Here is a 12,478-nt window from a genome sequence, read left to right on the forward strand (position 1 = left end):
GTTCTGCGTCCAGCTCTGGAGTTCTCAGCACAGCAAAGGCATCAGCCTGTTCGAGTAGGTCCAGAGGAGGGCCACAAAAATGATCAGAGGGCTGGAACACCTCTCCTTATGAAGAAAGGCTGAGAGAGTTGGAGTTGCTCAGCCTGGAGAAGAGAAGGCTCCGGGAAGACGTTATTGCGGCCTTTCAGTACTTAAAGGGGGCTTATAAGGAAGACGGAGACAGAATTTTTACCAGGTGACAGTAGTGACAGGACAAGGGGCAACGGTTTTAAACTCAAAGAGGGTAGATTTAGGTTGGACATAGAGGTGGTGAGATGCTGGAACAGATTTTAAACTGAAAGAGAGTATACTGAATATAAGGAAGAAATATTTTACGATGAGGGTGGTGAGGCACTGGAACAGGTTGCCCAGAGAGACAGTGGATGCCCCATCCCTGGAAGTGTTCACGGCCAGGTTGGACGGGGCTTTGGGCAACCTGCTCTAGTGGAAGGTGTCCCTGACTGGGGTTGGACTGGATGCTCTTAGAAGACCCCTCTCAACCCAAACCACCCTATAAATCAAGATTGGGCAATATTTAATGACTAATTAAACACGCGTGTTTAATGAATAACTAATCTGCGTATGTAATTGCGTTATTAATTAAGATTTTTGTATCCTTAATTACCTCTGTTCCTAACCACCTGCGGCCCAAGTTAACCGTATAACTACCACCTTAACGGAATTACACACACACACACACACACACACGGTGTGTTCAGCACTTTATTTCCCCAAAATTAGCAAATTTATCCCCAGACACCGCCTCCGGTAAGGCGGGGGGAGCGGCGGGGCGGGGGGGGCGCGGGGGCGGGGCGGGGCCGTACGGCCCCGCCCCGCCCCCGCGCCCGCCCCGCCCCGCCGCTCCCCCCGCAGCGGCCCTGCCCGCCCGTCACGTGCGTTAGCGACAGCCGCCGGCGGCGCCCATTGGCGGAGGGGCGGGGAGGGGCGGGGCCGGGGCGGCCGGGCCGTCAGCTGCGCGCCGCGGCTATAACAACAAAGGGCTCCGCGGGGCGCGGAGTCGGCGCGGCCGCGGAGCCGGGAGCAGCGCGGTACGGGTGAGTTTGTTGTGTTGGGGCCGAGGTCCGGCTCGCTGGTGGGGTCGGTGGAAGGCAGCAGCGGAGCTCTCCTCTCCCCGTGTATCCATCCCGGCTTCTGGCTCCTCGGAGAACACCGAGGCTCGGGAGGGTTTTCCCGGTTGTCGAGCAGCAGCCGGGAGTTGTGTTCTCCCTCCCCGCCCAGCGGCTGGGCTGGGCTGGGCTCCGGAGAGCGGCCGGGAAGGTGCGCAGCTGCTGCTGCGGGCTCTGCCGGGTCACTCGCCGGCTCCGCTGAAAGCGGCTTTTTGGAGCCTCCTGGTGGTAATTAAAAGGAGATCAGTAGCCAGGCTTTCGTAGAGAACCGCAGAAGTGATTTGGCGGGGTGTTTTTTTTCGGTTTTTCTTTCTTAGCCTCCCCCCATCTCCTTTGCTAGAGTAGAAAGCAAAAAAAAAACCCACCTTTTTTTTCATGCAACAGCACAATATTGTTGACATGCATTGGATATGTTGTCTGTAACAGCCTTTTATCACTACTGTAGTTGAGCCAGTTGTACCTAGTCTTGCCTTTTCTTGCAGCTGATAGTTCCTGCCTAAGGACTAGGGTACCTCTCTTTCAGCCTCGTTTGCCTCCCTTAGTGATGGCCCTTGATAACAGCGTCACTTCTTGGTCCCCGTCTGACTTGCACAACAGCGTGCAAGTGTGGCATTTTTAAAGGCAGTTGTCCAAAAGGGTGCCAAAATGTTGACCACTTTCTAAATGATTCAGATGGTTTTTTGGATCCTCCTTGGGGTGGGGGAGGGGGAAAAATGCGACAACCTGCTTTGGATCTAGAGAATGATGTTTATGGGTCAAAAGCTGTAGTTTGTTTAGCTTATGTTCTCAGGAGCAATGATCTCCTTTTTCCTTGTTAGAGGTTAATTATTTGGTGTTGCTGTGATGCCTGTAGAGCCTTCATATAGGAGTGTGAGCTCTTATCTTGCTCCACTCTACATGCAGAACAAAAAGACAGCCCTTGCCTGCAGGTACTTCCAGTCTAGATCTGGGAAAGAGGCAACACATGCGTGTGGCAGTGGGAATATGGGGAAAGCCAGTGCTGATCAGCAATTATGCTATGGCTTGCTAGGTAGCCTAAAGAAAAAAAGAACTGTCTTGTTCCTAGGCCTTGTGCCAGAAGAGGGTTAGGGATGGATGTGGAAGATAACTGGAAAGCTACAGACTTCAAGCTTTCACTTAGTGTCCCTGTCCTTATGTGTAGCAAGCTCTGTCTATAACTGGAGCACTCAAACTTTCTCAAGAAGATGCTTAGCAACACTGTGGGCATTCAGCATTTCCTTAGGTAACCTATCCAGGGCTTAGCAACCTTAATGGTTAAAAATGTTTCCTGCTAGTAACCACTGAAAATTGAACTTTACTGCAGTTAAAAGCCACTTCTGCTTGCTGTGAGTATAGAAGAAAGGAATAAATGTTTGCTTCTTTCTTTACATAGTTGACTACTGTTGTCATTTTTTCCTTCCCTCTGTTAAGCCTTTCCATTTTTTAAATTTTGACATTTTTCTTTAGACTTCTGATCGTTCTTGTAGCTCTCTTTAAGAGAGCCCAGATGTTTCATTTTCAAGTGTGGTCCTAAAAACCAGCCTTTTATCACTACTGCAGCTGAGCCATTTGTTCCTAGTCTTGTGTTTTCCTGCGGCTGATAGTTCCTGTCGAAGAACTAGAGTGCATAACTTCTTGAGTTACGCTGCACCTTTTCATTTTGCTTCTGAAGACTCCTTTAAATTCTAATCCTATCCTTTTGCGGTGTTTGAATAAGGAGGTAGCTGCATAGATGTCTATAGGAGCAGTATTGTATGGAGCAGGTGCTTGTCCTTGCATTGAACAAGTAGGTGATGGGGTCTAGTGTCCTGGGGTAAGATGATGTTGGAGGCCAAAATGACCCTTCAGTGTGCTTTGAGATTTATAGGATGGAGCCAGGTATACTGGCCTTAAATAATATTCTTCATAGGCTGTATCTTCTTTTAATGGCTGGGTTTGTCTAGTGTAGTGTGTCCTACTCCCTTTCTGTTTCTGAATGCAGACACTCATACCCTCTGTTTAATACCTGTTTAAAAATTAAATAGGGAAGAAGATATTTAGTCTGTAATAATTCTGACATGCTGTGATAATTCAAATATTACTAAGGTGAAATTAACTTGTAGTTATATGTGAAAAATATTCACCAATTTAGTCTTTACTTGTTCAGCTATTTTAATGGCTTCTATTTATTGGCTCATACATAAATATTCCAAGGCTGTAATCGTGCTGATCTGAGGTGGTTGAACGTTCCACTGCTCAGTAGTAACAGGATTTTTAATCTTAACTGTCAAATGTAGAGTTCAGGCTTATGGTGGTTACATCTACATCTCCTGCCATAGGAGAAGGTGGGGACCGACAGCTGAACAGACCTTTGCACAGGGCAGAGGATCTAGAGGAAGGTGCTCAGCTCTGAGGAGAGACCTAGAGACCTGGGCTTTTTTCTGTGTCTAGCTGGGAGGGAATGGTGAATGCCAGTGAAGCTGCCTCTCCTCTTAGGGAAAAATGTTCACTGGTGCCTCAGACTACATTAACAAGAGGATTTTTAATTTGTTCCCTAGGGATGTTACCTATTGCTTTGTCATTAAAACCCCTGTCATTGTTTTTTTCCAGGTTTCACATAAACTGTTTACCAGTCATGCCTCTGCATGTCCCATACCTAAGCTGATAAAGCATCTATGCACTTTAATCTCAAGTCTATGCCACTCTTCTAGTACAGTGTGAGCTGTGCCTTGAACCTTGGATATAAAGACCTACCAGCCAAAGTCTTGTTCCTGCCTTAGTAATGTTCCAGAGGTTAAATAACATGCTCATGGGAGAGATTAATAGCTTGTCCAGCCAAGAGCCAGAGTTCAGTGAGAAAGAAGACGATGAGTGGATTCTGGTTGACTTTATAGGTAAGACGCCTGTCAAACGTAAGCTCTGCTTAGAAACCAGTAGCTTGGGAGAAACTTTACCTAAGCAAAACCAACGTGGATCAGAGCGTAGGGTGCCTTCCAAACAAATGTACCAAAACATGTTATGTAAACTGAGAAAAATGATGTCAGGTTTATAAGCCTGACACAGGCTTCAGCAGAACCACTTGTACACATAAAATATGTTTGACTTATTACGCAATTGTACTGCTTTACTGATAACAGTTGTTTTATGTGTCTAGTGTGGCTTGTCAGGGAACTCCCTTTTCCCCTCCCCTTGCTTTAAAAAAAAAAAATGTATATGTGCTGATAGGGATTTATTTCTGTTTCTTTGTTTTTTTTATATCCCGTTTCTGGCTACGTGCAACCTTGTTGTTTTTGACCCCCTGCAATCACCAACGTCCGTGGGTTCCTTTCCACTGACTAATGGCCACCTACAGCAGACACTTGCACTAACTGCTCCGCGGAGGAAGCGGACATCACTGAAGCATCGGCCGCAGATGGCTCGCCCGTCTTCTCTTGTTTACCGTCTCCCTTGGAACACTTGCCGGAGGCCAGCGAGTCTTGCTTCATCCAGTTTGAGTCGTGTCCCATGGAGGAGAGCTGGTTTATCACCCCTCCCCCATGTTTTACTGCAGGTGGATTAACCACTATCAAAGTGGAAACTAGTCCGATGGAGAACCTCCTAATAGAGCATCCCAGCATGTCTGTGTATGCTGTCCACAATACCTGTCACAGCCTTAATGAGACTGGATGTGGAGATGAGGAGTTTCACAGCCCAGGTAGTCCCAGGTATGTCTGACTTCTCTTGTCAAGGAGCTCTGCTGAAAATATCTGGTTTCTACTTGATCAGCTTAGACACCTAATACTGAATGCTCCAGCTTATTTCAGAGCAAGTGAATAAAGCATGAATACACAAGGTGGGTAGGGTGGTCCAGGCTGCCTGCCTGCTTAGAAAAATCTTACAAAAGATGACTGTCAGGAAACAGTTGGGTGTGCTGTTTTGACACTGCAATGAATATTTATGAAGCCTGATTGTTCCCTTGCAGAATACGCTCCACTCCTGTTGAAACTGGTGGCAGCTAATCGTATAGCTGATAATGTAGATTTGAAAGCACTTTGCCCCCTCCATAGCTATGTGTATTTTTCATAACTGTTAGTGAGTACCATCTTAGTCACCTTATGAGATGAAAAAATACTGCTTTAACTATCCTGACAGGGAAGTCTGTTTTGGTATTTTTTGTTCCTCAACTTAGTGATAGATTAGGACAGGATTAAATTTTTCCACAGGTGGCTTGTGGAACAAAAGCAAACTGAAATATTCTACAAAACTTACTCCCCTCAAGGTAAAAAAAATTATGCTGCAAACTTCTACTTTTAGCAACGTAAGAAGTGGTGCTGTTTGATTTTGGGGTCCTAAAGATCCAGCTGTGTGGAATTATTGCAGATGCATGTTTGCCGTGCACTGCTGCTTTGGTGGTAAGTGTGCAGTATATACAGCTATACGAGTATAGTATACATAGATGTATACAAATACACTGTTTTTGCCATCATGACTCCACACTTGCCCATGGATTCATTGATTTGGAAATAATTGGATGTTTTGTGAATCCTGGTTAATAACAAAGACTGACTTTTTCTCCCATCTGATGCTTACAGTTAGAAATGATTGGGGAAAAAAAAAATCGTGGTATCTAAGCTTTGTAACACAGGGAAAAAACTTAGTGTAGTGGTAGGGTTGCTGTAGGTAGATGCCCATTGACTTTTCTGACCTCCTTGCCATATTTAAAGTTCTTAGTTCAAAGAAATGTGTGACACTGAGATGACATGCTGCTGTATTATAATATTGAAGTATAGTGTTGATACCATTAATCTTGGAGAACAGGGGATTTGTATAAATACTTGGGGAGAGCAGTTTGTGATGTTAAGCAGCAAGGGTCTAGCTTACCTTAAATCAGGGGGAAGCTATGAGCACACAGCACTTAAAATGAGGGTCTGAAGGAATCTGCAAGAGAACTGTAGGCTGTGAGGCATACCCTAGTGAGAGACAGTAAATCGGTTTATCTAAAATACCGATTAAATTGGATAGTAACATGCAAAGTAAGATTCTGACTTTTCTCAGTGACTTGTGAACTAGGGATACTGGTATAAATTCTTCTAGAGAAGAATCTTGTGTTATATTATGCTGTACAGTTAAGCTGCTTCAATATGTTGGGAAGCTAGAGGTGTGGTGATCCTCAGCTGGTGTGCGAGTAAGTTTCTTCACACTGAATTCTGTGCTGTTGCTTCGTCAGAGGATCTAGGCTTTTGTGTAAGAGTTATTTTGGGTGGCAGAACTGGGAGTAGACTTAAGCCTGAAGCTGAGGTAGATTACAGAAACTGGGAAAATCAATTACACTGATAATGTAGTAAGTTTCAAAAGCCGTTTTGAAGTCTCTAGTGGTTTAATGTTTGGCCATTTAACATTGTAGGGCCAAGAAAAGCTGCTTAAGGCACACTGGCACAGTAAGTACTACTGTTGTGGGACAGTGCTTTTTGTTTGATCAGGCTGCCAGCAACACTGCTTCCTCTAGAGCCTTGTCTGCCAAAACAATACTGGTTTTAGGACTAACCTTTGTGCCAAATGATGTTACTTGATCAAGCCTAACTACATCTGCTTTAACAAGCCAAAATGCTAAGTGCAGAAAAATTACTTAAATATTAATTGGGGTGGGGTCTGAAGCCTTTAATGTTTCTTGTGAAGTCTGGCTCTATAGTGCGACTAGCAGGACACTTATGCTTTCTAGCAAAATAGATGCTGGGGGTGCAGCAGTGAATGTATGTAGCAGCAGTCTGGCTTTAGACACAGCCCCTCCAAAATTACATTTTGATAATATTGGTGGAGGCTCATCAGTCCTGTTCTCTCACTGCCTGGGGCTCACTGGTGCCAGGCTACCAAAGACAACCACTAAGATACCAAAGTGCTACATTTTGGAAGAGCATGTGGCCTTTTAGCTAATTCCTCTGCTTTCACAGTTTCACTTTAAGATGGCAAGTAGAAGAGTGTTGGTTTGCAAACCGGTGCTGGAAGGGTATTTGATAAGAGGGGAAAAAGCTTAAATATCTTCAACCAAAAATTTTAAACCAGTTTTTCTTCTTTTGTGAAGGAAATCTATTTGGTCCTTTTAAATTCAAAGCAAAAGGATGTTGTATAAACTTCCCCCTGTTTGTCAGGTTAGTAATATTTTTCCATAACAAACCACAACACTTTGTATTAGCAGTTGATGCCCTCTGTTAGCTAATGCCGTGCAGAAAGGGCATGCTTGGGAAATATGGGTTCCTAGCTCCTTATGGCTTTCCTCAGGAAGGCTTCATTTGGAGTTCCACCGTTAGCACAGCTGAACATCTTAAGGGATCACCCCATATAGAAAACAGTAGCCCCATATTTGCAGGCACCCTCATGTAAATTAAACTGGTGTAACCTGCATAGATAGTGTTTACAAGGTACTGTGAATTGATTTGTACTGTGTTATTAGCTTATTTCTTGCTTCATATTTCAAGTCCTAGGTTTAGGACAATATCCTAATGACAGTGAATGAACAGGGGAAAAGCAGCATGTCACACGTGGCTGTTCTGGAGTCTGTAGGCTTCAGTCAGTCATATCAAGCTACTCAAAGAGGCAAAAGCAAGTGGATTTAAAAGAAAAAAGTAGAAGGGAGGGAATATTCCCTTGCTGACAGGGAGTATTTCGTTCCAGTGTGGAGTGGGGGGAGGCAGAAGAGCTCAATTCTGTGCCAGGCACCTGCAGTCCCCTCAAGAGCAAGGCTATAAGGGTGTACCATGGGCACAGCAGACCAAACTTATGTCTACAGAGACATTATACAATAAATGCAAGTTAAGCTCTTCCGGAAGAGACTCTACTAAAGAGTCATGCTAGTGCTGCAAAAGACTTCCCAAGAGACCTCTTGCTCATACCTGAGCAAGCTCCTGGTCTTGCAGACACCTTTTCTGGGCACCTGAAAGCTGAGTTGACAGCTAGTTGGGTCCTGGGTGGGGAGAGAGAAGGCAAGTAACTCTGGTGACACTGGTCTCACACCAGCCGTGGCACTTGGACTTGGGATTTGCTTTGCTTTTAAAACTGCCAGGCTATTTTTAGCTTTACTTTGGAAGTTTCAGGAAACACCAGTGATTGTTCTGTCAAGTAGGGAAGTCCTTTTTCAATATGTCAGTCCCTGCTTGCATAGGCTGCTGGTTTGTTTTTCACTAGTGCATGATGGAGTAAGGGTTTGCGAAACTGCTGACTCTCTGCTCATGAAATCTAGAGGGCTGGTTGAGGAACAATCCTTCTAAGTTATTTCCTGTGTGTGTCACAACTGGTCTGTCTTTCCCATTCCTCTGCATGAACGTTGTTTGGATTTACTTGTGTCCTTTACTTGGCAGTCCAAACACAGTTTCATTAGTGTGCTTCTGTTTCCAGACTGAACCACCTATGTTCAAGATGATTTTAAACCAAACTTCACCTAGTGGATAACTCCCAAGTCTTCTAAAGCTGGAGCAGTGTGACACACATTGCCTTATATTTCTGATCTATATTGCATCTTGGGCTTGGGGAGATGGGGTGGGGAAGGAAGGATGCAATAGCATAATACACCAAAAGTCCAAAGGCTACTGTTGATGCCTTCACACTAAAAGTGAGTTAGCACTACACATTACTGACCAGTGCGGTTTTCCTAAAGTGGCTTGACCTTGCCTCAGCCCAAATACCTGTCCCACTTCCTGCCCTTTTGAAATGCTGGATGTTGATGTCCATGTTCTCCTGCCCTCAGTAGTTTGCATGTCTTTCCAATGCAGCTCAGTAATGACTGATATCTGCTTGTTACATTTCTAGACTGGAGGCCCAAAATGAAACGGGACAGCGTGTTCACTGCTACGTCACAGCTCTTGCTACTCGTTCAACTTTTCTGGAAAAAAACAAGAGCTTTCGTCCTACCCACTGGATAAAAGAACATAATGAAAGACACTATCTCAACAGAAACGGTCTCCGTCGCCAAAACCTCACCAGGGATTGCCACTCTCGGCAAATCAAGCACAACGGACTGTTTGTTCACCAGCCTTGCCAGCGTCAGTTCAATTACTGATGGCTCTCGTGGTTTTAATCTACAGTCTAATAGTTTTTAGGTTGCTCTTGTTTTCATGCATAGGTAAGTGTGGTCAATCTGAAGCTGATCATCAGTCCTTCAAACGCAATCATAACTAGTGTTGCATTCTTTTGAAATGACACATAAATCTCTGAACATCTTGCAGCAAGTGCTAAAGGTTGATGTTAAATATCAATGTCTTTGAAACCTATCAGTACGATAGTTTGTGTGCTGTTTTATAAACTATGATGTATAGATGGGTTCTTAGTTGGTATTTTAAAGAAACTTAACTGAGATGGAAATCAGTTACATTTTGCATTAATCGAAGTGGAGTTAGAAAATTTGAGGTTAGCTGTATGCTTTAAAGACCAGTACTTGACAGCTTGTGTATCTGTCTGTATTCAGCGCATATGATTACTTTCTAACAAGGAAATACTATAGCTGCCAGTGGATATTACATAGCTATGCTGAACTGTTACAAAAAGGACATCTAATCTAAATTTCCTAGTACCTACTTGTGTTAGTGGAGTCTGTGTAGGTGTGTTGGGTACTTCATGTGGGTATCAGAAAAGGGTTAATATCCCCCAAATATTGTTGCAGTATGATATGGCACTGGTGTTACGGATGTAGTACCTCACAGTGGAGTGGAAGGAAAAGTGGACCTATGGGTTAAGTGCAGACGCACAACCCAGACTGCTGAACTGGGTTTCACTTGGTACAGTTTGAGTTCTTACTCCTGTTCTCCAACTCTTTCTGGCTTTGAAAGATGTATTTCCCCTACCCTGTTTCATTTAATCTCTAGTCTAGTTAAAGGAAAAAGATGGTGGATCGACCATTCTTTTAATCCCATCAGTAGCTGACTGCTCTTTAAAGAAGCCAGGCTGATGGATAGGTATTTCTGAGCTGCTAATTGCTGTTAGATTGTCTTGTATTTACAGATTGAGGGTAGCTCCAAAGTAGCTAGAAGGAAGGTTTTATCAGAAGTTCTCCTAATCTTCTCTTTCTCTCTATGAAAATGAAGTCTGAGTTAATTGTGACTGGAAATGAAGGGCAGTGTGTGGCAGGGAGAAGAGCATGCTGAAAAACTGTCTTACAGAACTAAACACAGTGATAACAGGGTGTATGAAAATCGAGATAGATCGGCAGTGGTTGTTCTCCTAGCCCATTGGGGGCAGAAGGACTGGATAACAATTCTGTGGACCAATAGGAAAGAAAAGCCATTCAAAACTAACAAGTAGTTTTCTTAAGAACACTGTGTGAGATGTTTTGGAAGTTGGCAGGCACTTTAAAAAAAAAGTAAAGTTCACCTGTTAACAAAGAGTGTGTATTACACAGCAGCCACATGGCATGCCAAACCCTGATAGATCAATCTGGGAAGTAGATTAAATGGCTGTGGAGGTGAGGAAGCATAAATCTGCACTGAAAGAAGGGGGGAAGTATAAGTTTATTCCCCTTTTCTGTCAGTGCTTGATGTGACTTACTGTTTTTTTCCTTGTGTTTAGTGCCTAGGGCATTAAAGTGTTAACATTACGTTCAACCATGTCTTCCAGTAGTCCTTATGCAGAAGTTAGTATAAGGAGTCATGTCAGGAGTCTTTTAAATTAGGCAAGATCAATAATGTGAATTATTCCAGACCTATGAAGTATTTTAAATTCATCCAAATGCTTCAATTTCACTGAAGCAAAAACCCAACAATTTGGATTAACCTTGATGTAGTGGTACTGTTGCACATTCTGCAGCTGGAATTGTTGTGGCACATACTTAGTGTACAGGAAACAACATTTATAACCTCTGTTTCACTGCAGATGTGCTGCTTCACTGGGATTAGTTAGGGCTGTTGTGAAGGGATGTTGGCATAGTTAAATGCATAAAAGCAAGAGGTGCTTTCCTGGTTACACTAGTTTTTTTTTTTAAGACACATTGAATTCACATAGACAGTGAAAGAAAACAAAACTGGTCACATCATGAGTTTCCAAAACAGATTTTGTTACTACTCTCTTCAGCAGTATGTGCCTATGTCCATACAACAATTTGTGGTCCAAATACGCTGGTTTATCTGCAAATAGCTGTAGCTTCACCAATATCTCCTCTGTTCACAAGTACTCTTACTTGCCTCAGATTATTTACCTTTATCACTCCAACTTTTTGCCCAGCTTAAACTTCCTTCTCCTCGCTGCCAACTTTCTAGCTCAGGAAAATTCTTTGCTTTCCTTTATTTTTCTTTATATAAAAGTAACTACTTTCCTTCAGCTTTAATTTTCTTAAAGTGAAATGAAGGAAGATGGAGTCTCCACCTCCCCGTGTTGGAAGGAGTAAGTAATCCTTTAACTCTTAATGGGGAGATGGAGTTGAGAGTATAAGGCTCCCAGGCATTACAATAAGAGCCTTGGTCCATTCTTCTCAGTAGGCAAGTAAATGCAACTTTAGACTGCTCCTAGAATTGGGAGATACTGATCTTTTTATACTACATTACTAGATGACTTTCTGGTGATGAAAACCTATATCTTTCAGGATATAAACTGTTTTGTTGCACAAAGCTGTGCTTCTCAATTTGTAATATTGGAAACCATATTATTGTGTGAGATAGTACTGCATCAATGGCTTTTTGTTAATTTGTTTTACGTATTTATGTTGGTTTAGCCCTGTTTTCTGCCTGGAGTTATTGGGCAATTAGATTTGTTTTGGTTTTCTGTTTTAATAGTGAGCTGTGTGGCTTTTTATATGGTTTTGAATTGTATTCAAGTGTGTGTTTTTTCTTGTAAAAGTGGAGGCCTTGCACTGTCTCATACTGATTGATATTCATGAATCTTGCTGAAACTGTATTTTCATATGTATTGGTCAATAGACAGATTTGCATTTTAAACTGTGCCTTCTACACAGCAAACTTGAAGATTCAAAAGGGACATTTCAGTTAGGATTGATACTGTACATCAGTCTATGCATATATGGCAGCTTCTCTCCAGAGCCAATTCTCTATTTGTAGCAGTCCTTTTGATATGAAAGAATGTCTGGCTCTTATTTTTAATAGTTTAACACAAGCTGAAAACCGACAAAATACAGCACTTTGCCAAAAAGTAGCATTGCTTAACCAGTGTGTATTTACTAAAGCGATCTTCTGTATTTTGTTTTCATAGTGCGTTCTGCGCACTGTGGGGAGACATGATCTTAACTCTCAATAAAAAATGGCCTATTAAAAATTGTCAGTTTGTTCTTTTATGTTACAGGTCGGTCAAAATCCAAATGCCTGAGCACCCCTTTCAGGTGTGGTAGGTACAAGTGCTGAGTGTCTTGGAATGCTTGCTCT

The 12,478-nt window shown here is 43.0% G+C and overlaps 1 protein-coding gene across 4 annotated transcripts; it reads left to right on the forward strand.

The window, feature by feature from the left end:
• The first annotated feature begins 991 nt into the window (after nucleotides 1-991).
• Nucleotides 992-12,374, forward strand: TP53INP1 (tumor protein p53 inducible nuclear protein 1). Of its 4 annotated transcripts, none has more exons than XM_072852180.1 (5): nucleotides 992-1,094; nucleotides 3,756-4,039; nucleotides 4,498-4,849; nucleotides 6,529-6,562; nucleotides 8,925-9,087. In XM_072852180.1, exons 2-5 carry the CDS (start codon nucleotides 3,928-3,930, stop codon nucleotides 8,940-8,942), a joined length of 516 nt encoding a protein of 171 aa, XP_072708281.1. In that variant the 5' UTR covers nucleotides 992-1,094; nucleotides 3,756-3,927; the 3' UTR covers nucleotides 8,943-9,087. The 4 variants fall into 4 exon arrangements, with proteins under 4 accessions (XP_072708281.1, XP_072708282.1, XP_072708279.1 ...); XM_072852181.1 differs by having other exon boundaries at nucleotides 4,501-4,849; XM_072852178.1 differs by lacking the exon at nucleotides 6,529-6,562 and having other exon boundaries at nucleotides 8,925-12,374.
• Nucleotides 12,375-12,478: the final 104 nt, after the last annotated feature.

Source organism: Ciconia boyciana, chromosome 2, assembly GCF_034638445.1.
Source record: "Ciconia boyciana chromosome 2, ASM3463844v1, whole genome shotgun sequence".
Classification (NCBI taxonomy): domain Eukaryota; kingdom Metazoa; phylum Chordata; class Aves; order Ciconiiformes; family Ciconiidae; genus Ciconia; species Ciconia boyciana.

Bases quoted from the DNA above. Each gene is read 5' to 3' on its own strand.
- TP53INP1 (XM_072852178.1), top strand. From the start codon at position 3,928: ATGTTCCAGAGGTTAAATAACATGCTCATGGGAGAGATTAATAGCTTG. The intron at 4,040-4,497 runs GTAAGACGCCTG...GGCCACCTACAG, and splicing joins GATTCTGGTTGACTTTATAG to CAGACACTTGCACTAACTGC. The intron at 4,850-8,924 runs GTATGTCTGACT...TTACATTTCTAG, and splicing joins CACAGCCCAGGTAGTCCCAG to ACTGGAGGCCCAAAATGAAA.